Source organism: Sycon ciliatum, chromosome 12 (assembly GCF_964019385.1).
Source record: "Sycon ciliatum chromosome 12, ocSycCili1.1, whole genome shotgun sequence".
Lineage (NCBI taxonomy): Eukaryota > Metazoa > Porifera > Calcarea > Leucosolenida > Sycettidae > Sycon > Sycon ciliatum.
This window is the reverse complement of record NC_088654.1, coordinates 9,799,434-9,825,352: the sequence shown is the minus strand read 5'-3', so window position 1 is coordinate 9,825,352 and position 25,919 is coordinate 9,799,434. Positions and strand designations below refer to the sequence as shown.

At 47.4% G+C, this 25,919-nt stretch overlaps 1 protein-coding gene across 2 annotated transcripts in view; it reads left to right on the top strand.

Annotated features, from left to right (window-relative positions):
• Nucleotides 1–25,919, top strand: part of LOC135828159 (fibrillin-1-like) — a 67,328-nt gene that overhangs the window by 18,431 nt on the left and 22,978 nt on the right. For both annotated transcript variants that reach the window (XM_065340605.1, XM_065340606.1), the window contains exons 8-12: nt 8,252–8,373; nt 17,515–17,880; nt 18,900–19,025; nt 20,414–20,710; nt 23,931–24,137. In XM_065340605.1, coding sequence (XP_065196677.1) covers nt 8,252–8,373; nt 17,515–17,880; nt 18,900–19,025; nt 20,414–20,710; nt 23,931–24,137 — 1,118 coding nt within the window. The remainder of the gene's footprint in view (nt 1–8,251; nt 8,374–17,514; nt 17,881–18,899; nt 19,026–20,413; nt 20,711–23,930; nt 24,138–25,919) is intronic.

Sequence of the window (25,919 nt, the reverse complement as noted above, 5' to 3'; positions counted from 1 at the left end):
ACACAAGCTTACCGACGGTTAGGCTGCCGACCTGACTGGACAAATGATCCCTGGCTTCACCAGACGCCAGAAGTCGGACACCATGTCCTTTGCCGCGACGTCCATCTCCAAAAAGAACTCAATCTTCGTCGTGAAAAGGCTTGAAATACTCAATATTCAACCGAGATTCGCGGTCTCACCCTTTCTCAGATCGAATCATTTTTTGTTGTAGCAGTTGCAGGGCAGATCCCTGCCACTACTTCAACAGGCGATGGCTCCAAAGCATGCCTGGCAAAGCATGCCATATCGAGGTTGCAAGCCACCCCTCTCAGCAAATAATTCGAAGAAATTCGAAATTTCAATGGTGGAAGATATACTATGAAGAGAATTTCAAAAAGTATGTTTCGCGGAGCGATCGCTCAACCTACGTCATTCAAACTTTGTAGGATGGTTTAGACGTACATGCTAGGCATGGAACCACAGGCGATGATGCCATAGCTGACACACAGAGTAACACACACAGCAGATTCGTTTGCACAGATACTAAATTAGTGGACGTCGTCATCTTCTTCCCGCTGATCTGGAATGTACTGTGACGTGGTATTTCGCCTGACGAGTTGATTTTAATACAGTAATCAGATTTTCTGGCCTTTTTCTTGGCTTTTTGTAGTAATACATTGACCTGTTGAGCCAATGAGGACGGCCGAATGTATGGTTGCCTGTGGAGCACATTACATAACTTTACAGTCTCCTAAAATACATATCCTGTCCGACGGCAAAAGAGGCTGCAGATTTAGTTTTTCTGCGCGTCGACAGGAGGTCTGTCCTGATGTTTCCTGGGACCGGCGCTAACTCTGCCGATCACGGGCGTTCTGGAGTCGACAGGATGTCTGTCCTGACGTTTCCTGGGACCGGAGCTGACTCTGCCGATCACGGGCGTTCTGGACTCGACGGGATGTCTTTCCTGACATTTCCTGGGACCGGCGCGGACTCTGCCGATCACGGGCGTTCTGGAGTCGACGGGATCTCTCTTCCGACGTTCCCTGTGACCGGTGCTGAACCGCTCGTTCATGCTTATTTTGGATACGACGAGATCTCTCTTCCAAAGTATGTTTTTGCTGACGCATCCTATTATCTATTCGGCAACTAACGTCCATTCTAAATTCATTTCCTCCTCGTCTCCTTATTTCTTTCCAAATATCCCTCTACATCAGGGAGTCGTATACAGAATACGACAAATATTGTGGCCAGCTGTTTGTACGGGACGGTACCGGGCAGATACGGGAGCCTGCAAATATTGTGGCCAGCTGTTATGTACAATCGTGTAGAGCCTTTGTAATCACAGATACTGGACAGATACGGGACAGATACGGGACAGATACGGGATAGCTCCAGGCATGACACAAACACACAAACAAACAAATACCAAATTATAGCTGTGTGGACCCTGGCTAGCGCCAGACGTTACTGAAGTAACGTCTTCTGCATAGCTACGGGAATTAAATCAGCTACAAATGAGTGGACAATTAAATCAGCTAGAAATTGAGGCAGAGCATTGTCGATGAACAAAGCTTTAGTTTGTGGCTTCCCGCTTTGCTGCACTTGCAGCTAAGGTCGACGTCTTCAACAGCGTTTGAGGCAGACCCTTCAGCATTCAACACTGCACAAGTCGCACGTTCCAATTCAGAGAAACTTCTTTTTCTAGCGATCCGCATGCCGTTAGGTGCCAGGCAACGACGGCAAACTAGCATTCTTCAAGTGCACTGTGACGACATTCCAGCGGGACAGGGTAAGCAGTTCCGCACCTTCTTTCCTTGGCAAGCGCTTCGCTGTGTTTGTTGGTTTTTAAGACCTGCTACCTTCGCAGCAACATGCGGTACACAAAGCGCATTTTAGGAAGTTGAGAACATGTTGTTCCTGCCATCGTAAACTTCAGCATTTCGAATTCAGGGGTGATTAGTGCAGGGGCCAAGTCCAAAAAAGTCACTTTATTGAGGAGATCTTCGTCCAGGAAAAATTCGACTTCAAATTCGTAGTTTGTTGTAGGTTGCGGTTAGGGCAGCTGTTTGTCTATTCGCCATCTTGTTGACCAAAATTGTCCTTCCAGGTCTTGGCGTAGGCTACCCCCACCCCCGTCTACATGTATGTCATGGGCACTGTGCTTCCTAAAAGCTTATACAAATGGACATGTGCATGTAGATTGGACAGCCTGCATTACATTGTTCTATAATGTGAATTGGGTGGAAAGTAGATCATGGTCACCGCTCCTGTCAGCATAGTACACCGCTGTCTGTAGCGTCCGCGTAGCCGTGCCAAATAAATGCAAATAAATTGAAACAAAAATAAATCGAACCGAAAATAAATCCACTAGAAACACTGAGTGCCTGTCTGTCCAAGTTCTCAAGTCCTCAAGTCATTTTATTACTATATGGCACTCGTTCCACAACATCACTCCCCACCAAAGGACTTCCTGGGGATTACAAATCTAACCGGATTGGTGCACAGACTCGGCCACCAGTTCTGGTAGTACGCACTTCATTGTCGGCTGCAACAGGTTGTGGATCTGGTTGAGGGGGTGACGTTGGTGGTGGAATCTCTACTGCTTCATTGGTGCTAGTCTCATCGTCACTACTGGCCACTTCTCCTGCCGTCGGAGATACTTCTAGTGGCACCAAACGCTGTACTGGGCGGAGCAAAGACGTTTGCCCAACCTTGACCCGCACCACGCGAACAACGCCGTCTTTCCCAGGGTACACATCAGTAACCCGAGCCAAACGTCCGAACTGACGCTTTCGTGATTCATCCACCAGCAGGACAACTTCCCCTGCTTTGACTGAGGATGATTTAGACTGATGATATGCAATCAAGCTGGTCAGGTACTCCCGCTGCCATCGCTTCTTCAGGTGTTCGCCAACTGTAGCAACATACCGTTGTCTTGCATTGAGCTGCTCTGCCGTCAGCCCTGATGCTTGTTCGCCGCTGATCTCGTCCGCCTGACAAACACCATTGCTCATCATTGCTGGCGTCAGGGGTAAGTCATCATCAGTGTCTGCCACATGGGTGAGCGGACGGCTGTTTACCACTGCTTCCACTTCGGCCAAGAGAGTATCCAATTCACGCGGACCGAGCATCGCCTTGCCCAACACCTTGCGTAATGGTGCCTTCACAGCTCCATCCAGACGCTCGAAGAACCCTCCATGCCATGGAGCCGCTGGAGGATTGAACAGCCATACAACATTGATCTTCCCCGCTGCCGACTTGAAGGTAATGGCATTATCCGAACGGATGCGAAAGGGTATACCCCGGCGTGCTACAAACCGCCGATACGCCAGCAGAAATGACTCCGTGGACAGACTGTCGACTGTCTCTAGATGGACTGCTCGCGTTGTTCCGCAAACGAATAGAAAATCCATGTTTTCTCCACTTGGTCACCCTTACGAACCATCAAGACGCCCGCATGATCAATGCCTGTCAGTCAGAATGGCTTGACATGACTCACACGGTCCGCCGGCAGTGGTGGCGTAACTTGGGTAGCAGCGGCCGCCTTGTAACACTTGCAGACTCCGCACCGAGATCCAATGCCGCGTAAGGCGCGCCGAACACCAATCACTAACACCTCCTGACGCAGTGATGCCAGGACCGTCTCTACGCCTCAATGCATTTGCTTCGCATGGTCCCGCTCCAGAATCAACGATGTCAGGTAGTGCTTGCCGAGCAATACCGGATGCTTAGTGCTGTACGGCAGCTCACTCTCACTGAATCTTCCTTCAGCTCTCAGTACCCCACTGTCATCCACATACGGGCCGAACTTAGCGATCTTGGAACTTGAGCTGAGCGGTTGGCCATTCTGAAATGCAGCCAAATCCGGTCTGCACAGTTCCTGCTGGATCAGTCAGTACAACCTGGCCTCAGCAATGGGCAGGATCTCCGCCCGCGTCTTAGTTGGATATCGCCATTGCAACATGCGAAGAACAACTCCGGTTACCCGGGTCCACCTTGACAAACGATCCCACCAGGGGTTCTGTAGCTCCGCTGTCACAACTCCAACTCGCATTTCCGTGACCAATTCACTCGTCTCGATGTTGGCTTGCATGTCTGCCCATCCTTCCGGACTCGTCAACCAGGCTGGTCCCTTCAGCCAGTCACTTCTTGTAAGACTACCCACGGGAAAACCGCGTGATGCAAGGTCAGCCGGGCTTTGCACTCCCGGACAGTGATTCTATTTCACATCTCGCTCCTTTGCAGTCTGCTGTACAGCTACCACTCGATTATCCACGAGTGTCTTCCAACAGTAGGATGGGTTCATAGTCCACTGCAGCGTTGTGAGGCTATCGGTCCAACCGAAAATCCCTTCTGCTTTTACTCTCAACTCCTTGCACACGAATGAGAGGTAGCTGGAGGCGAGGCACACCGCTTCCAGCTGCAGGCGAGCCAATGTTGGCGCCGACACTGGTGCCACCTTGCTCTTCCCACACAGCAGACATGCTACACCGTCAACTACGATGTAAATGCAGTAGCCATAACCCTTCTCTGACGCATCCGCAAATACATGTAGTGTTACAGGCATGTTGGGCTTACCGCCAATCCGCCACAGAACCTTCACAAGCAAAACATTGGAGACATCTCCCCACCATTGCGCACACTTGGCTGCTATCTCACTCGGAAGCGGCTGGTCCCAGGTGCTACCCAGTTTCCAGCACCCTTGCAACAGAATCTTCCCTGGTAGTACCGCAGGTGCAGCTAGACCAGGCGGGTCAAATACGGATACTGCGCAGTGCAGAAGTTGCCGCCGGGTCCCCGGTGACTCCTTGGTGTCAGTGTCACCTACTGCTGCTACCGCGATCACATCGTCATCAACCTCCCACCCGACCCCTAGCACATTGCCGCCAGACTCTGGATCACAGACGATGGTGTTGCCATGCCACTTTCTCAGATCCATTCCTGCACCTTGCAGAGCTACCACACTACACTCTCGAAAATAATCGGCTTGGGCAGGACAAGACACACTAACTACCGAATCATCAACACAAAAAACTATCACGTAACAGCGCAAACACATAGCACGATCAGCATCATTAGCGCATTCAAGCAGCCTATCCAAATGGTGCAACAACACAGCATTCAGAATAAAGGAGGAGCAATTCGCTCCGAATGACGATTTCGTGAGCCGCCAGACACACATTTCGCTTTCGCCCAGCTCGGGCCACACAAAGCGAAAATATGGCCTATCCTCTTCTCTAATGCCTATCATGAAAAAAGCTTTCCTAATGTCCCCTTCTAATGCAAACGGATACTCACGAAACCGTAGGAGAAGGCCCACCAAATCGGGTAGTAACGATGGGCCTGGGCTCAACAGGTCATTCAACGATGACTTCCCAGTTGCCGATGCCGACGCGTTGAAGGCTACCCTTGTCTTGATCGTAGCGGCGTGCTCCCTGAAGATGGCATGGTGTGGCATGTAGTAGCCGGGCTGTTCGGGGTTCGGCCTTCTTTCGATAGCTCCTAGCTCGCTGTACTCTCTCATGAGCACGTTGTCATACTGCTGCCTCTTGCCCTTGACGTTCAGCCGATCCATCGGCTTGGTAGCTTCTGCCATAGCTTGGGTGTAATTTTCAGGTGGTCGGCGGTCAGACCTCCATAACCGCCCAACTTGGTACTGCGTCCCCACTTGCTCTATGGGGAACTCAAGCTGGTGGCTCATTACGTTTGGTGGCTCCTCCAGCTGCCACAACCGTTCTACCCTCGCTTCGACGCAGGCAACTGACACCGTGCATCCGAGTTCGGAGTCCTTAGTTTAGCGAGACAGTATCCGGCCGATCTCTGTTTCCCAGGCGGTGTTGCCGTTGACAACCCGTTTTTGCAGTAGGATGTCGTTGCAGTGATCTACACCAATCAGGAGATGGACGTCGTTGGGCATACCTTCGCCTGGTTGGTCACTCAGATTTATGCGGCTCGCTTTCCATTTTACATATCCTTGCCTTGGCGACTGGCGGAAACGCATACTCATGTTGTCATTTTTCCAGGCGTGTACCTTGATAGGACCCAATGTGCCCGTCACTGCAACCTGAAGGCGCTCCACTCTCTGGACTTTGGGCTCATTGCCGAACGCCGTTACCTTGACCTGGTCTGTCCCTACACACTTGGGGGAAATGGCTGCCGCTAGCGACGAGGAAATAAATGAGGCCTGTGACCCTGGGTCCAGAAAGACTCTCACTCGTGCCCGCTTCTTGGCGCATACTTCCGCTACAGCTGTCATGAGATGCACCGGTGCCAATGCGGTAAAACTGTATAATGCTCTCATCCCGGTCCTTGACGGGTTTAGGCTTTGGTTTCCCATGCAGCAACGTGTGGTGCTTGCCATCGCACTTGCTGCAACCTGGGTTGGGCTGGCACTGTTCCGCCAGGTGACCCCCACACAAACAGAGGTAGCACAGCTTTTCATTGCGCACGTACGCTCTGCGATCGTACGTTTTTCCCATCTTAGCCAGATCCTTCTTGGCTTGCTTCGCTGACACCCCAAGGCACTGCGCACTGTGTTGGACTGGTGGAGCAACGGACTGTTTCTCAGCTACCTTCCGCCGTCCGTGCGCCTTCTGATATGAGCCGCCAGTTGCCTGGAACGTGGACATGTCCATATGGAAGCATTTACGTTCAATCAGGAACGCTTTCATCTCGGCTGGCAATCCATCCAATGCTAGCTGCTTGACCAATACTGCAAGTACGCCAGGCGCTTCATCGTCCTCAGCCTCTGCGTTGCCAGTGATTGTCATCTCTATCCACGAGTCGAGCAGCCTTTCTACTCTTGTTACAAAATGATGGAACGACTCGTCGAGCTGCGTGATGAACTGGGCACCTCGCCACACCTGTCCGCGGTCAGTCCATGCGCCAGCAGCACTTCCCATTTCGCTTCGTCATACGAGGCGCATCCCGAGAACACCTTTTCCACCTTGCTCCCAGAGAACGATACACGCAAGTGAATCAGCCACTCTTCTCTGCTATACCGATTTTCCTGAGTAATATCCTGGAAAAGACTCAGGTACTCCTTGATGTCCGTTGCTTTCCGCTCCTCATACTTCGGATACTTTATCCGGTTCCTCGTTCCGGTTCCCCGTTCCTCCGCGTTCACACTATTCGTCATATGGGTCCGTGCTCAGCCTCCAGTCTAGAGCGCTCGGTTTACGCATCTAGCTCTGCCATCCGCGGATCATGCTCCTGCTGCGTGCGCACCGCCTCCCGTTCCCTGGCAAGATCCTCTCGATCGTTTCTCCCTGCCACTTTGCTGTCCACGTACTGCGCGAGTTGTTCCGCTTCATACCCCAGGGCCTGCCCAACTCTCAGAAACCGCTTTTCCAATAGCAGTTCCCCGGTGGACTCTGTCTTGCATCCTTTTCCCTCACTTGTTTTCTCCTTGTGCTTCGTGGCCATTTACTGTCAGCGCCACGGGACCAACACAGCGTCTATCCTGGCGTGATCGCCAAAATTAGGTCCAACCGACTACAAGCTCAACTCAGTGGGGTGATATTTTACATTGCAAGAATTATGAATACAGGTGAAACAAGAGAGAAAGAAACACTATCCATTCATCACGGAAGGAACAACAACAACCAGAAAAGAAAAACATCGAAGAACCAAGCAGCGCAAGCGAAAGCCAAAACGCTCTCCTCAGCAGAACGTGCATGTGCAAGTGCACCTTCAGCGCACCCGGAGCAGCGCAAACAAAGCCACCGTACTGAACTAATCTACATGCATCAAAATAAGGGCACCACATGCACTCAAAAAGTAGACTGATCTGCATAAGGGTACGCGACTAGTAGCGTCCGCGTTGCCATGCCAAATATATGTAAATAAAAACACCAAAAAATCGAACCAAAAAAATCAACTAAAAACACCGACTGTCTGCCTGCCCAAGTTCTCAAGTCCTCAAGTCCTATTATTACTATATGGCACTCGTTGCACAACATCCTCTCTCTCTCTCTCTCCCTCTCTCTCTCTCTCTCTCTATCTCTCTCTCTCAGTCTCTTTCTCTTCTCTCTCTCTCTTTCTCTCTCTCTCTCTCTCTCTCTCTCTCTCTCTCTCTATATCTATCTATCTATCTATGTATCTCTCTCTCTCTCTCTCTCTTTTCTCTCTCTCTTTTCTCTCTCTTTCTCTCTTTCTCATTTTCTCCCTCTATTTTTCATCTCTCCCCTTCTTTCATTCTTTCTTTCTTTCCCATTTAGATTTTTAAGCATTAGTGTATTTTTCCTGTTGTGTGTGCCACTTCATGTTGCAGGGGTAGAGCGAGCGAGCTTGGCAGCACAGGCATTGCCGGAACATGCCCATTTGCAATGCAATTCTCACTTGGACTCCTTGCCTATACTTTTGACCCATTACTAGAACACGGTGTGAAATTGGGTAAGTGAAGAATTTGCAGACAGTTCTTGTGACATGAGGGAACAACCACCGAGGGTAGCAGGAATTCAAACTTTGACCAATAAACACCCATGAAAATCATGGGATGTTTTCTCCCCGGTTTTGGACGTTCCACGGCCACGTGGACCGACTTTTTGGGAAGTTTATTTTTATTTTTATTTGGTACGGCCATGGCCGTACCGGCCGTACCAGTGGCGCCGGCCCTGACATGACATTCCATCCATGTAACGCCATACATGGATGGAATGTCATGTGGTCGCACAGCAACATACTACAGACAGATTCTGCTCCACTCGCCTCGATATTTTGCCGCAAAATGTTGCTGCTAAACCTTCGATATTTTGCCGAGCCTGGCACAAGAAACTTGATATTTTGCTCCATTTTGCTCCTGAAAAACGTATATTTTATCCACTTCCCGTACAATCCCGTACACTGTTTCATCAAAATCGCAGAGTCGGTTTCTCAACACGGGTTTCCTGAGTTTTTTCCACGCACGTGTCCCTGAGTTCTTCCAAAATCATGTCGATCCACAGTGAATCCCAGTGATATTTCGGTGACATGATCTCGTCCTGGGCAGTGTGTCCCGCTGAACGGGTAAGAAACAAGTAAATCCAAGTACATGTATCTGGCATCCATTTTACCCAACATCTCGATATTTTGCTCAAATTTTGCCGGCAATTTTCGCTCTTTTAATTCTTCGATATTTTGCCGGAAGAATTGCCGGCAGGATCTGTCTGTGTCTATACTAGATGACTGTGCAATAATTCCAAGCAGCAGGTACAACTCATGTGTACCACATGGAAGTTGTTACTAGTGAGTTGGCTAATGAAGCCATGTGACAAGCCCAGCGAGGAGAATGCTATTATTCCCGTGGCTATGCAAAAGACGTTATTTCAGTAACGTCTGGCGCTAGCGAGGGTACACACAGCTTTAATTCCCTGCGTGTGTTTGTGCCGTCGGCATGCATGGCACTATCCTGTACTTGTCCCGTACTCTAGCATCAAAGACAGCTGGCCACCATACTCAAATAGTTCTTTCAAATGCAAGATTATAACATGAAGCAACTTGGAAGAATGAGTATGTATGCGAAGTGTATCGGGGGAATGCATACAGGGCGATATTGCGGGTTCGAATCCCAGGTTATAAAAATAGGAGAAGTGAAAAATGTATAACATCCCTATGCTTTTTGCCTAGGTGATCAAGGTGGTAGAGGGTGTCGTATTACCCTCGAATGCAAAGAGAAAGTTTTATTTTTTTTGCTCAGGACCCTACGGCCTACGAGGCTATTGTAGTATCCCTGCCTTGCTAGTACTGACTACTAGCTGACTACTAGCTGACTACTAGCTGACTACTACTGTGGCGTATAGCGTATAGCCTACAATGTAAAGCATATAGCGTATATTTAGCGTATCCCAGAACGTGCGCGTACGGAGTCTGCCGCCCTATAAAAAAAACCTGCCGCGCTTTACTGATTTCTAGACAACTGATTTCTGATTTCTAAAACTGCAACAACAACAGAGCCGAGCAGAAGAGCTGTTCTGACCTCCAGGTGTGCACCGGAGAAAGTTCCTTTATTGTCGCTTCTCTTTCTTGCCTTTTTACATGCTATCCAGGTGTGTACCTGAGAAAGTTTGATTAACCCTTTACCGGCAGCCCCATACTTGAATGCGTCGTAAACGACGCATTCGACATGCATACTAAAACCATGCCTGGTATGACAGGAAGCATCAGCCCACGGGGATTTCCCTTGGCCCTCACACAGCCTAGGTATGATGCTATCCGTAGCTGAAGAGATCTACGCGTGTCCCATTTGATTTCATTAAGAACTGCGCGATCGAAAACTTACGGAAATACACGCGCGCCGACAATGCCGTCTGCCTCCGTCAAAACGTCGTCAGGTGCATTTCCTCTTGCGCAGTGAGTTCTTTTCGTCCTCAGATGACTTCTCCGACGAGGACCTAGCAGACCTTCGCTCTGGGACCTACAACAAATAGATAAATACTTCGTTCCAGCCGCCAATGCAAGCGAATTTCAAATTGCGGAGCGGAGCGCACGTCTAGTAAATTCTCACGCAAATATCGGGAGCTCCAACCGCTGAAGACGATGTCGTCGTGATGTACCTGGAAGAATCCGATGGTGCTTAGGGTGGGGAAGCCATGGAGAGGGATCCCCGTGTCGATAGTTTCCCAGAGACGAAATTTTAGGCCATCGACTTTCTACGTACCTGAGTGACGGCAGCGCAGCGCGACTTGCGAACAACCTTACTGAGCCATCGGACAGCGATTCTGGGGGGATGCTGATCTCAATTGCGAGCGAGGCACGGCCACTGAAGTTGGTGATGGCTATGGCGTTCGTTTCCACTCCGAAGTCGACTTGTTTTGGCAGTATCATGTCAATGTCGGAATCTGACGATTTGCATTATGTACAATTTCCGTGTTTAGACGTATAGGTGCCAATTTAGCAGCGTATGTGTGTGGTATATGAAAATAAATTTTTCCATGGTCAAGAAGTAGTACTAGACTTCCAAGAAAACATAACTTGCACGTACAAAATGTGCCCTTGTTGTGAGGTATTGGCATCCTTCTCAATGTTATGGATTTCATATACAAAATGCACTTGCCGGTAAAGGGTTAAAGTTAATTTGTGTTGATTGTCGTGCCTCCACTCGGCTATCCTCTACACTATGCTTTTTTGCCTAGCTCATCATGCATGTTATTCGAACAGATGGAATTTTTTTGCAATACTTGGTCCGCCCAGTTACAATTGGCGCTTATCTTCACACTTGTCTCAGGAAGGAAATACGAATATTTGAAGCAAGCCACGATCACAAAGCACTATGTACATGATTATTTACATGTTAGTAAGCAACTCAGTCGAAAATTCAAGCAAGTTACACATCCTCCTCGCCATTATCGTCGCTGGAAGAAGAGCTCAAAACGTTCGATCCGGACAGCTGCTGCACGTTCCATAGCTTGTTCCACTTCTCCTCGTCTCGAATCACGCTCAAAGGCCGTGCGTGCCTGTCACCTTGCCGATCAGAAGCTGAGTGAGACTGCCCGCATATTGGCTGTTAGTGTTATCCCCGTTCGTCGCAATAATGCGACTTTGTTTGAGACAAAAAGGTGACGCCACATCTCAGTGTCCTTTTCTCAAATTACCTCTTGCGCTTGTCGTACTTGCTGATGAGCACCCACGCGAGCCGCTGGTGCTTGGACATGCAGCACAGTGATAGCTTCCGCTTGATGTAGCACCTGTGGGTACTGAACCTAAGTCCTAACGCCGTGCACCAGGCTGTTTGGCTAGTTTCCTGAAAGTCCTTTGCACGAGTGTTTCCCTCAGGACTTGGTGTTTATTTTGATTAGTTCCTTTGCCCTGTCCTATGTGAGCTTCAAAGTGTGTCCGCCGGATTGGTCTCACTTTCTGGAGATGTGGACATGAACTGTAGTTTCTTCGGCAGTGATTTGCTGGTGATAACCCTTCACTAGGCGCTGTACTGTGCAAGCACTGAAATTGAAGCTCGCGAAGCGCTTTTTCAGCTTTTCTATACCTCCCCGGGGTAAACAATCATTGCCATCAGACAGCTGGAAGTAGGCAGAAACTGTATTCTCCATCGCTCTGAAATGCGAACATCCTGACCTATTTTACGGACTCGAGCGGAGGTTGCAGTGTTTTCTTGCGTTGACGGAAGTGTTCGTCGGCAGAAGCTCCATCAAAAAGACTCAAACGAACCGATCGCAACTTCTGTGATGGTTTGTGCTGCCATGTCGTCGGCTGCAATGGTCAATGGTTATGTTCGGATGGTGAATCGGTGGTTCCATGTCGTGTGACACAGGCATAACACCGAAAAACCAAGTGAGGGGATAAGCGCCAATTTTAACTGGGCGGACCAAGTATAATGATGTAGCCGATCAATTCGTTGTGGTAAGGTTGGGCATTGTAGCCGTCATGGTCGACGTAAACACTATTTACATACACAAGCTCGGGGAGAAAAAGTCTCTCTGTCACATAAGCTGCCCCATACCAACTAAATACAAAACTATGCACTTCACACGAGCTGACTTGCACATGTGGCCCTTTTCACGAACCCAGACTCCGCGTCCGCGTCATCGAAATTGTCGCAGTTTTACTAGTGACTTGTCACTTGTTACTGACAACTCCCTAAGCTAAGCCATTCAAAACTTATTACACAGTATGATAGTCTGAAGACTTGAGTAATGTTCCAGGACTGTTGGACTGAGAGTTTTCATGCAGAGATGAAGACCTCGTCGTCGCTGATGTCAATGGACGCAAAAATATCGTTCCGAAATATTTCAAGGAAGGTTGAAAGTTGGTCGCGCCTCATCTCAAACGCTTTGACTTTCTCCACAGGACAAGAGCTGCTATGCTTGTCGTCTGCTAGATCTGGATGATTTCTACTTCACCACCAACGAAGCCTAGTAAGAATACACAATCGTTGCGAGGTCGGTTGATTACCGTCAGCGTAATCACCTCGATCTTCAAATGAACTTTTTTTAGTCGTGGCATGCCCATTTATTTTAGCTGTGTGGTCACAGCTCGTGCAGGTAAGTGTACTATCACGTCCAGCGCGCCCTCTTTTTCAGCATCACTGCACTGGTATACCATGGTACGGCACCTGCGCCTGCATCACTAGCACTACGTGTAAAGTCTACACGGCTCTTGCAGGTACAATCATGTACCAGTGTGTACTGAGTGTCTCAGCCAGAGCAACACATTTTATTGCTGTTGCAGACATTTAGTTTGCTGACCCCTCGATGTTTCTCCAAGCGCTGCCACTTGTTCCACGAAGTCATTCTCACCCCTGCTAAGGTAAAACAGTAATGAGGCTTGAGTGAATGGCCATAAGCACGAGAAATGTGCAGGCTGCAACGCCTGACTGATCTCAGAGAGTCGAAATTACCATCGCAGCGACATCAGCGAAGAAATTGCGTCTAGTTCAAAAATTCCAGCTTCCAATAACAGAAAATAGAACTTTGCCGTCACCGTATACTGATGATTATCGCCTATGTCCGATTCCGTGCCTCTGGTACGAGTGCTGGTAAGTAAATACCCCGTTTTATATCAAAAGTCAAATTGCGACAATTTCGATAACGTGGAGGAAGTACGAAGTCACTACAGTCCATTCAGCGGAAACAGTCCCGCTGGCTTTTAAAAGTCGGATTTGGGCCGAATTGAGGATCAAAACCCCACTTTAAATCTCAAAAATCTGGGTTTTCAATCTGCTTCTCAATACATTTTTTTCCATGGCATGACTGTCCTAATTTTGTAAACCCTGGCTGAATTTCTATTTCCCTGTTCTTGGACTTTTTGGCCTCAAATATGGCAAGGAGTAATTGCACGGGTCACACAATGCAGGATGCACTGTTCTTTTCGCGATATCTGCAACTATGTGTGGGAGACACCAAAAAGTTAGGGTGCCAGTTTCCAATGAATGAACTGTAGATTACCACCCCCCCCCCCCCCCCCCGCACCAGAGATGAAGGCGAGAGCTGTTGCCGAAGAACGGCAAGCGGAAAGATGCCTGGCGCTATCCCGTACCTGTCCCATGCCGTACCATCAAAGACTGCTGGCCATGATATTCAAATAGGGCTTTCAAATGCAAGATCATAACGTGAAGCAACTTGGAAGAATGAGTATGTATGCGTAGTGTATCGGGGGAATGCATGCAGGGTGATAGTGCAGGTTTGAATCCCAGGTTAGGTCTTGAAAAAATAGGAGAAATGAAGAAAAAAACTTTTACCTAACTCATATTCAAATTGATTGAAACGGTTTTTGCAATACAGTCGTCCCTCTCTAATCCGGCACCTTTTGCAACGGCATCTTCTGCTGGATAAACAAGGGTGCTGGATTATCAAATCTTGCCCTCTAACTCGGTCCACATATTAGTAAAAATGTGTGTGTTGTACGACCAAACGCGGGGATTTTCTGTGTCAATACTATGCATAGGTATTTATTTATTTATTTATTTCTGCACCTCGTGGTGTATGATAATTATTATATTTGCAACTGTATGTGTGTAGAATGCTCCCTGATAAGTTCATGCGCGTCATGCACCGACCAAACTGACATGATTGTGCACTAGTACGGTATGCGATGTACAACTGCTCGATTATGTAATAAACTTATGTACAGTTTGAGTGGTTTGTTGCAGAAAATCGTGGCTGGAGCCGGAATTCAAATGCCGGACTAAAGCGTAGAAAATGAACTGAAAAATCCGTTTCGGCAGAAAGTGTGCTGGTTTGCAAGGGTTCCGGATAAACAATTGCCGGATCAGAGAGGAATGACTGTACAATGATGTAGCCAATCAATAAAAAAAAACATTCTCGCTCCACATATACTGGCATACACAGAGACATAGACAGCAATAGCGACAACACACAAAGTGAAGGGTAGTTGGCCGCAGCCAGATGTGAACCGGATAACGAGTGAGGTATGGAAGCAAGCAAGGACTGAGAACAGAGTGTCTCAGATAGAATAGTCGTGCCAGTGGATAGCAGAAATAGGCCATGATGCAGAACCACTTGGGACCGTCAGATTAATTTTCCTGGACCGAGCCAGCCGGGAAAAAACCCTCGCGCCGACGGACGCATTTGTGAGGGGAAAAACCGGGTGTATATCCCCAATGGCGATTAGGCATCATGTAGGCATGGCAAGCACATCACGGCAAACAGTGATAAAAAGCATTGATAATATGCACAGAAATAAAGGGTGGGAGGGCAGGGACACTGGTGAGACTCAAAACTGACTGAAGAAGTCAGGAAAAGAAGCGACAACAAAGAACACACCAGATGCCATATTTGCAACTGAAAATATTTCGCGAGAAATCATTTCTCGCCTATCTCGCTGCGCTCGGCCGGCGAGAAATACAACTTTCCGCCAGTTCTAATAACAAGCATGATGAGCTTGGCAAAAAAGCATAGCGTAGGGCCCTGAGCTTCCAAGCTCTTTCGTTAATTTAGGGCTGAAACAATTATACCGAGAACTCAAATATCGATCGTTAAAAGTGCAATCGATAATCGTCAGTGGTCAAAACGAGTGCTAACGAATTTTTATGCATGCATATCAGTGACAGTATTCTACCCCTTGCACTCCATCCGATAGTGAATACGAGTGCAATCATGTACTTTCAAGCGCAGCAAAATTGATTTGTGGGAGAAGTCGGAGATGAGAGCAGTTGCCAGAGGGTGATGACAAGATTCTTCACTCTGGAAACAACATGAGATTCTCTACTCGAGGAGTTCATGTTGATAAAACGGGCCAGATATCTACAGATGTCAACAGAGCGGTACCACAAATTTCTAACGTAGCAAAGGCATCATCAAATTTCTTCATAAACTGGTTTTCGATACAGCCGACAAGAATCGATAAATATCGATCGCTAATGATATTGGTTGATCATTCGGAGTTAATGAATGATCGTTTCAGTCCTACTCGTTATTGATGGTTTCTATCAACTACTTCTGAATCCGAACTCCGAGGTCATGCAGGAGAAGTGGCTGGTAAAACAAAGTCCTGGCTCATTCCAACTGTCGTTCAAGAAATGCAGTAAAGAAAACAGGGAAAGGACAGGCACTTAGATGACGAATTTAGAGCTCGTACTTGACAACATACCGCTGAGTACTGTAAAGCCATTATTCTAACGCGGCGCATATATAACGATTTCCCAAAATTGACTAGTTTGCGAGTACCAAAGGTAACGATTCTCACTCCGCATTCTCAACGCTCAATAGGACAGTATATGTATCGATTTCTGTATAACGATTTCTATGTTAACGACAGATTTCTCCTCGTTAACTCGTTAGAGTTAGCACTTCGTTATTATGGCTTTTACAGTATGTGAAAACAAAGTTTCCGAGAAGATAGTAGCACACCTCTTCTAGCATTGAGGACATGTGCCCCCCGAGGATATGTGCCCCCGAGGATATGTACCCCCCCCCCCCCCCAGGATATGCCCCCCCCCCCAGCATTCTTTATTGTGTTTCCTTGAAATACTAAATTTTTGAATTTTTTTCCACTCTGCTCGGCTGAAATACGTCCAAACTCGTACCTGCGCATGAAAGCTGGGCCCCTTCCCGACGTCTAGTCAGCAGATTCTACTCCAACGCAACGACGAAAACTGAAAACCAAAGTGGGTTGTTGATTCTCATACATGGAAAAGCAGCAGTGATCACTTGTAACTCTAAACGGCAACCTTCTCCTTGCCCCACCTACATTTTTTTGCTGCGACAGTTGATGCAATCGTGACAGAAGTTCTGCGTACATTTTTTGAATAATCTTATTATTTGAAACTCGGATGTTGAGCCATAAATAAATGTGGAAAGGAAAAGTAGTATCCAGTTACAGTGATGGAGAGTTACTCTTAACTCGTATCCATAATTATGTCCTTTTCCTTTCCACAGTCTTATTATTATATGCATTTCCGCGGCAATGTCAGCCGCACAATGGCAACCCACACATTCGCATATGCCGGAAATAGAATGCTCTGCCAAAAACATAAACCAAATGACATCATATATATCCGTTCTGTGTAATCCAGTCAAGAGGAACATACGACGGCACAGAGTCCTCTCCACACTGCACGGTCCCTTGCCAGGATCCGGAGGCGCTGCAAGTCACCAAGCGACACAAGCCTTCCAATATCCATTCCCGCCAGGTCTCCCGACAGCTTCGTGACAATTGCGACACGTGGGCGCCCTCGCCAGGTCTTCTCATCGTGCGTGAAATACGCCGCCATTGCCAATGATGCTGGGGTGTCCTCTGGCAAGCGGAGAATGTGACCAAAGAGTTGCCACCACAGGCACTTAATAATCTACCGAAATTTAATTGGGAAAAAATAGGTGGATGTCATTTGTCACCAAAATTCTGGCTCCGATTAAGCGATGGTGATTGTGTCTGATGCAGGCTGCGAAGTTTGTGAATAAATTTTCATGTCGAAACAGCACAGGAAACAGATCATATTTAGGGGAAATGGAGCCATTTTTGAAAACCACGCAAGTGGATACAGACATGGGAGGCCCTCTCCACCTCTCCACCTCGTGTGTAGGTGTATGCATTCTTTGCTTCGGTTTTACCGATTATAAATATTGTGCTTTACTGTTTTTGCAGTCGCCAGTTCTTGCAGCGGTGCTCTCGTCCAATGCTATCAGTTTAACATGGCTACCAAGTATTTTTGTGAATGTCCTACTGGAACACTCTACAATGGAACGCAATGTGTACACGTCACACCCGTCTGTAACCCGACATCGCTCAGTATGCCATCATGTTCAACATATCCCACGTGCACACCAATTGCCACAACCTCCAACTACCAGTGTGTTTGCCCGGCAGGCTTCAACATCTCCAGTGATGGCCATGTGTGCGAAAATTTTGATGAGTGTGCCAGCCGCACTCATACATGTACAGGCGATGAAGTTTGTGAGGACACCTATGGCAGCTTTACGTGCACCTTGACATGCAAGGTGGGGTACTTTGGTAAGTCAATATTCCATTGACAAAATGTTTTAGGTGTACTGCTGCATATGCATGAAGTCTAGTTCATGCTTTTAAACCCCTTTTTACGGGCATCCTTTGTAATCGCAGGGACAAACGATGTCCAACATCCACCAAGGTCTCTTTTGTTGAAAGGGATATCTGCGCCTCCCAATTGAACTGTTAGACAGTGGTGTCTCCTCATTCCTTTCATTTTCTCGCTAATGAATGCATAAGCGGTATGCTGGATGGAGTGGCTGCCTCAGGTAAGCGGATTACAGGTTCGTTCTCTGGGTGGAATGCAGGAGTGTTACCAGCCACAGCGGTATCAGCATTGTCCCAAGTGTTGCGAATATCGACAAGTGCAGGTTTCACCGCCGGCTGTACCCAGTACATGTGTACCATGACCTCTACCTTGAACACGGCCTATTCCACGGCAGCATCCTCTCCCTCTGTCACGCCCTCTGTGACATCCATGTAACTCTCGCTGGTGCTGCTTTCACGTTCACTGTCGTTGTCATAAAATATATCTTCATAAGGATCGTCTGGCTCCACAAACTCATCTTCGCTGTATGAGGCGGCGACAGGGTCAACAGGAAGGGTCTCCAGAAGCAAAAGAGGTTACTCCGCATCCATGGTTTGCACAGCAAGGCAGACAGTCGCGAGGCCAGCTCAAGCGAAAGGCAAAAACATCTCCAAGTAATACCAAAAGTCGCAGGGTACGCACTTTTCCCAAAGCCCATTTTTCAAATCGCGATTTTTTATAATAATTATTGCATCACACAGAAAATGTGTTGGTGCCCTCAGGCGTACATCTTAGCTATCAGTAGGGGAAATCGCAGCTCTCTGTGGTGAACCAGTCCAGCGCTGAGCTCATAGAAGTCAGCGACCGCGAGCTGTCCAAATTTGTACGTACAATCGGTAAAGGGTTAACAGCCATCTTTTTAATTACTCTAGTTCAAGTACCCAACATAATGTTGCCTCTGTTTGTTTTACATGTTGCGCAACTTTACACAATCCAGGCTTCAAAACTCTGTGCAGAAACCTAGACGAGTGTGCAATGAAGGGTCTGGTAAACTGCTCAACAAATCAGGCATGCGTGGACACAGACGGATCATATGCATGCCGATGTGCACTCGGGTTCACAGGTAGGACGTCTTTGTATAATGTGTACGTAAAATGTGGAATTGCAATATCTTGTGCAGAGATTGTGGCATCATGAGATCAGACCGTTGGACAAGCTATCAGCGTACCGTATTTCCCCGTAAGTTAGTTCTCCCCAATGACTTAGTACCCCCTATAAAAAATACACTTTCCACTGCTGAGGTTATCACCCCGAAAGACAGTTCTCCCCGAAAGATAGTAAGTTCGTACCCGTCCTACATGTACAGACACCGTACAGTACATACATCATATGCACGGACACTAGAGTTGCACAGGCTTCCCACTGCGTGTCATTTACCCCCGATACAAAAGTACTCCCGAAAGATAGCACCACCCCCGAAAGTTAGTACTCATGTGGCTTCTAAGTTCGAAAGTTAGTACGTACTAACTTACGGCGAAATACGGTATTGTAGTAGATATATCAAGGTGGCTCTGCCTTTTGTAGTGCAATTATCCGGCTCCACGTGTGTTCCTCCTCAACTTCAGTTACAGTCAACTTCGCTGTTACGGACTGCTGATATAACGACAATTCGTGAAAACTGACAGATTGTCTATGCCCAGAGCAAAGTCCCATCTGCCTGTATACATATAAAGAGACTTCGGGTGTAAGGACACTTCGAGAATTTGGACACTTTTCTGATGCCTCACAGAGTGTCGTTATATGCAAAGTTGACTCTACTTCCATAAAGGAGACTGACTAATTAAGAAACCAATATAAATCATCTCAACTTCTGTTTAAGGCCCGTTATTGCAATTCAAGAGAACCACACTGTTTTTTCTCACCCTCTCATCCAGTAACAACCTTCCCTTATTGAGGAAAAGAGATTTGATGATAGTAGTGTACACTGAGAAAGTGAAGGTTCCTTATAACCGGCTCAACGTGTATTAAGTTTTACTGGAAGCTAAAATTCATGTTTGTTAGTTCTAGGTGAGGAAATCATTGAAAAGAGTTTGTTTATCTGGAAGCCATTTAGTTGTCGGTTGTAACGTTAGAAATTCCTTTTCAGGTTATCGATAGCATTGCAGTTGTGCCTCCAGTACTTCTTTTTTGGGGCAAAATGACGTGGAGGGTAATATAGCCCCAGAAGGCCAGACCACTCGGAATAAGAGTTCTCCATCATAGATATCATGATTGAAGTTGCCGGTATATGTTTGCCAGTGGTTAGTGATTCAAAAGCTTTTCCAACACTTGTTAAGGCCAGTTTGCAGCTGTTTCCAAGTATCGAGTACGACTATACTGTGATGAATGACGGCATGATAGTTTCACGGTTTTTCACCATTAATGATCTTTGACTCCAAAGTCCTGTGGTGTTTAGATTTGGCTACTGAGGAAAGTTGTTGCCTTTCCCCCATTGTCACTTTTCCTCTTCAGGTAATAGTGGATCTTGTGTCGATATTAACGAATGTAATCCAGTGAGTGGCAATCCCATCACTTGCCCGCCTAACTCTACGTGCCGCAACACAATCGGATCATACTCTTGCGAGTGCAACACCGGCTTCCAGGCCAATGCGCTAGCCGCCAACCAGTCGTGCCCGGTGACGATATCAACCATGTGTGAGAATGTGGATGAATGCAAAAGTGGAGCATTTTCGTGCGCAGCAAACAGGCACTGTAATGACACAGTCGGTTCCTATGTATGCGAATGCAACACGGGTTATGCAGCTCAAGGTAAGAATGTGTATTCTTTGAAGGAAAAACTCAGAATGCATTAGGGGACTTCCCGGTTTCATTTGATCTATGTTGGGCGGGCTAAGATCAAAAGGGGCAAGGTGACGCCTGCTTTGAAATGAACGCTTGAATATGCGCCGAATACTTTACCGCTGGCATCAATCAACTTGGACAGCTCCAACTTGCCGTCAGTAGGAGCACGTTAGCACAGATGCGTCTTTATGCTCCCTTCTCAGGGCAATCTTACTTCGCCATGCAAACACTGGTAAGACCATATGGCCCAACTTCTGTGAAAACCAGGATTAGGGTAAAAATCATTTAAAAACAAGAATAATAATGTTTTGTAAAAAGGTTGTGTCGCGCGGGCGCTCGAGTGCAGCGAAGTTGAACCAAAGGGACTTTCGCTTGTATGAAGAAGTAGCGATCATGGCAGGAAGGGTTTCAGCAGACAGGGAAGTCAAAGGGCTTCCGGCAGAATATTCCCTCCTACTCCTCTAGTCACAACGAAGAGTTTTCGAGCTGATCGGACCAGTTCCATTTCCTACACTCCTGATGACGAAATTTCTGCGCTAGCTGCTGCTGCGGTAAATGGTGAAGAAATCATTTCCAGTTAGAATCGTGATGGCCATAGCGAGGAGAACCTGACATTGATCCAGCCAATTGAAATACGGAGACACTAGCTGTCTCTCGGCCTAACGCAAAGCGAAAATGCGCAGCAGAGCTCATACGCTTGCGGCAAGTAACTTAGTTCGCGAGGAAAAAGGCTGCAAACGCAGTGTGAAAACTGTTTTGAATTGAAGTCCTTGGCGATGAAGTGCTACTGAATGTCAGGCAAATGAGCGAGCAGAAGGAGAGGCCCCCACTTGAGACTTTTCTCGCTCTGCAGCTACCTGCACTGTACGGCATTCCGAGATTTCACTTGCCTGTCAGCAACAAGCAGACACTGCAGCACACTATGTGCATACTATGGACAGTGAGTGGACATTTTGAAAGGATTTGTTCTTGCTGGTTTCTGAACGGTTACACTAGGTTCACCCTGCAAAAGGTGCCATCTCAACAGGAGTCTGGTTTCCTTGTGGAGTGTCGCGCCAGAGCACACCAGTAATATGCTGAGTGGGGAGCAATCAAAGTTCATGCAGAACTCTGCATGGCCACTACAGGCTGCAGCACCAAGGGGCCACAACAAGCCTGCCCCACAAACATACCTTGTCATGTCACCCAAACAACAATCATCCATGTCCCTTCCTTCAGTCTGGTGGATCTCTCTTACAATTCTTTCTTTCCTGAGATCACGTGTTTTTTTGGATTTTTTAATTAACCCTTTGGAGCCTAGCCTGCACAGTCAAATATCGACGGTATACCGTCGATGGACTAAGAGGTTCGTCACCAGGCGCGTGCCCCGTATGGGTTCCTGGTTTCCTGGACCCCCCCCCCCTCCCCCTTTCACTCAAAATGCGGGATTTTGCTTCATTTTTGGAATTTTTTACCGGGGACGCCCCCGTACCCCCGCCCCCCCATTGAAGGGCACCGCGCACATGCCTGGTCACTCACTCGAAACTTTATGGATTTCCACGATCGATATACCTGGGAAGAAGCCAAAGAGCTCAGCTTTCTAATGCAACAATCGCCAAAGAGCTACGATGTTTCGTTCATATTTCAGTCGCGGCAAAAGTCGAACTTTTTCTCAGTGGCTGGCCTTGCGTGAGGGATTTCACCTTGGATGACATGCTGATTCACCCAGGCACGCTTCCTGCACGTGCCTAGCATAAAACAAAACTCAGTGCAAAAAATGAGCGTTCCGCGATGACTGAGAGTAAAAGGGCTGGCGTCGAGGAAATTTGCTCCTATATCCAGCTCGGTGGACTGTTCAAGGCGCCGTGGCGTTCGATATGTGACTGCTGTGGTGTTGAATTTGAGCTCTAGTTACTCTGCTCGCGGAGATCTTTCCAGGAAGCCCAAGATTATTGAAATCCAAACGAACACCAAAGTTATGGCCAAAATCAGGTAAAGAATATGTCGCAATTGCAGTTGCATACAATTATCTGGATTATTTGGGGCTCCAAAGGGTTAATAAAATACCCTGCTGTGTTTGAGATACATAATACCACTATGAGTCGACCCACACCTGTAATATTGAGTTTCCTGACCTCCCATGCCCAGTAGAAGCTGACAATGGGAAAAAGTCATTTTGTGAATTTTTTACCGTAAGCCTGGTTTTCCCAGATTCTGGGTCTTATACTGTAAGTGCGGACATCAGCTTAGCCCCCAGTTTAACAATCCTACTGAAAAACACAAAGAAGGTCAGGAAACTTCAACCGTGCCAGGAAGCATCAATACTCGTCTACCGGCGAGCCTAAGCCACGGTATAGTTCCTCTAAGAAGGCCAGTTGTCATTACTTGCAACCGCGATTATCTCGTTCTGATCAGTGAGTGCGCAATTGACCTGGTTACCTCCGTTTCTCAAACATGATCTTAGACCATCCCATTTCGCCTGCAAAGCGAAAAATTACCATTGTTTTTTTGCTTGGGATTTAGGGCTTAATATCGAGCGAAATTGCGTAAATTCGAGGTGATTTTTCATCATGCCCATAAGTACGCTGTTGGGAACTTGGGTATCCCAATAACAAGCTGTGGGGTCGGCCGATAGGTCTCCAGGAGAGAGAAAAATATGTCTTCATCTGCCTTTATTATAATTAGTTGTTTCAAGGACCACAGCCGATAACCGCATGCATGGACTACGATGGACTATGCTGTAATCAGCATCTATACGAGAAAATGCGCAGAGCACACTTTTGCTGGAATCCTGGAGCAAGGGATGGCTTCAGTATAAGATTATTCATGCAGCCAACACAGTCGCCGCATCTTAACGGTGACGACATGGTATTTTTGCAAGTCTACGGTTAGACAGAGACCGTCTGTACAAAATGAGATGTGACGGATTTGATCGAAGCTGTTCACCGTTCGCAACACCATACTCCATAGCGAGGAAATTCGTTCTTGGGCTCTTGGGTAGATGTTGGCTCTCCTCCAGACAGCTGTTCGGCATATTGAGAACTCATCACCGGGGGTAGATAACGAACGAATAGTAGATAAAGTAATGAAAACATGTGTTGCTGTGAATGTGTGTGGGCCAAGAGGGCAGTGTGGAGTGATGGATTGTTTCAAAATTATCATCTCCTTACTCAGTTTATTTGCTGTTCTCTACTTCTACTGTGTATAGGGGGAAGTGGGAGTTGCATCAATATCAATGAATGCACATCTCATGTCGGAATTTGCAGTCTATCGGAAACTTGCATTGATACCCTCGGCTCATACATCTGCATCTCCAATGACGAAGGAGTACGACTCTTTGGACCCCTGATCACAACTGCACCACCGCCCACCACACCGACCACTGCACCCACCTCCTGCATGAGTGAGAGTTCAGGTAAGAAAATCACCAATTCAAGTGGTCAGTTCAACCAGCACTGCCCTATGCATGTGTATAATCTAGACAGTTCTGGATTGTACATGAAGACATTCGTAACCGCCCGAGCATACTGCAAGGTTGAATAGTCCACTACCAGCGATATCTTTGTAACCACGCCGAATACTTTCGAAATATTTATTATGATGAGACTCCATCACCAATAGGAAAAAGTATTTTCCCTACACAGGCGCTTGGGCTTCCTCCAACTTGATTTGACACTTGACTGACGACTGCCGTCCAGAGAACACAAGAAGTCCATCGAACCATCGTCCATCGTCAAACTTGCAAGAACGCACCACTACCTGCTCAAAACACAGATCACCCCTCATCAGCTGAGCTTGAGTAGGCTGTGGAAGACTGTGTGTGAAGAGCTCCAGTCATACAATTCTAGTATCTAGAGCAAATGATTCCCATGGAGTCATGGAAACAAGGTCACAGACTTTTCGTGATGTCAGTAGTGAGTCGGTCAAGTCTTATGTCAAGTTGGCGGAAAGTGCGAGATTCTGTGTTGGGTGCAAACACTTTTCTGATGTAATAATTGCTGAAGTCAGTACCACTAATATATGTTCCGCTCCACGTTACGGGAACGCTACACGTTACGGGAACGCTACACGTTACGGGAACGCTCCACGTTACGGGAACGCTACACGAAGAAATGTCTTCGTGTTCCCATAACGTAGAGAAAGCCTGTCCTGGTCTACGTTCATGTAAAAATCAGGTGGAATGTGTGCTGGTCGATTTCCACTTCCATATACCAATGCTGCAGCATTGGTATACTAGTAGTACCAAGCAGATCCGTATCCATTTCAGGGGCGTCACACACGGTACGACCACTACGACCATGGTCGTACCACTTTTCGTCCAGGATGGTCCACCCAATTCATCCAAAAAAGCAATAAAAATATTCAAGGATCTTCGGACTTGTGCAAAACATCACAACTTTCATTGCAAGGAGCATATTTGGTTCAGACTTGATGCCTAGCAGCTAGCACCCCAAGACTCCAGGCGGCTATCCATTGCGATAGGCCGTTGGAGTCACGGGTAGAGACAACCAGATGATGGATTTCTCACGGACACATATTCGCTGCAAACTTGACGGAAACAGTACTGGCGGCGATCTCTGGGTCCAGAATTAAATTTTCCAAGATCGGCCATGTTACAATGGCGGTCAAGAGACACTACAAGCATGTCACTTGTCAGCTACAACATTATTCTTATTCTTTCCACAACGACACCTACCTAGTACCTCTGGCTCCTGACGATCTACTGCAAGCTGATGCGAAAGTGCATTACATCTACACCCGCGAACGCCGCGCTTGTCAAAGGAATAGGGAAGCGCTTCATTCTCCGAAGTTGAAAAGTGTTTGGACTGCTGTTCCACGGCGGCAGAACATTCTGCATCTGTTCACCGACGCGACCCGCTTCACCAAACGACTTACGATCGTTTCGTTCTCCTAATTTTCTGGTAGCAGCAACAAGAATTGCGTCCGCGACGACAGGACGAAAGTCTCTCGCAAACTAAAGTCCTGTTGCCACGAAGACAGAGAAGATTCGGCAAGCCCTTTCTTCTGCTTCCAGCGTTGTAGCTCTCCGGTCCACTGGCAGATCTTTCAATCCCACCGAACAAAAAAAAGGATCTTCTTCTCTCTCCAAAAACAACTATTCTTCGCGACTGTCCGCGGTCCGGCCGTGTACCAGGTGTACATCATGTAGATCTATATGTACATGTACATGTCATGT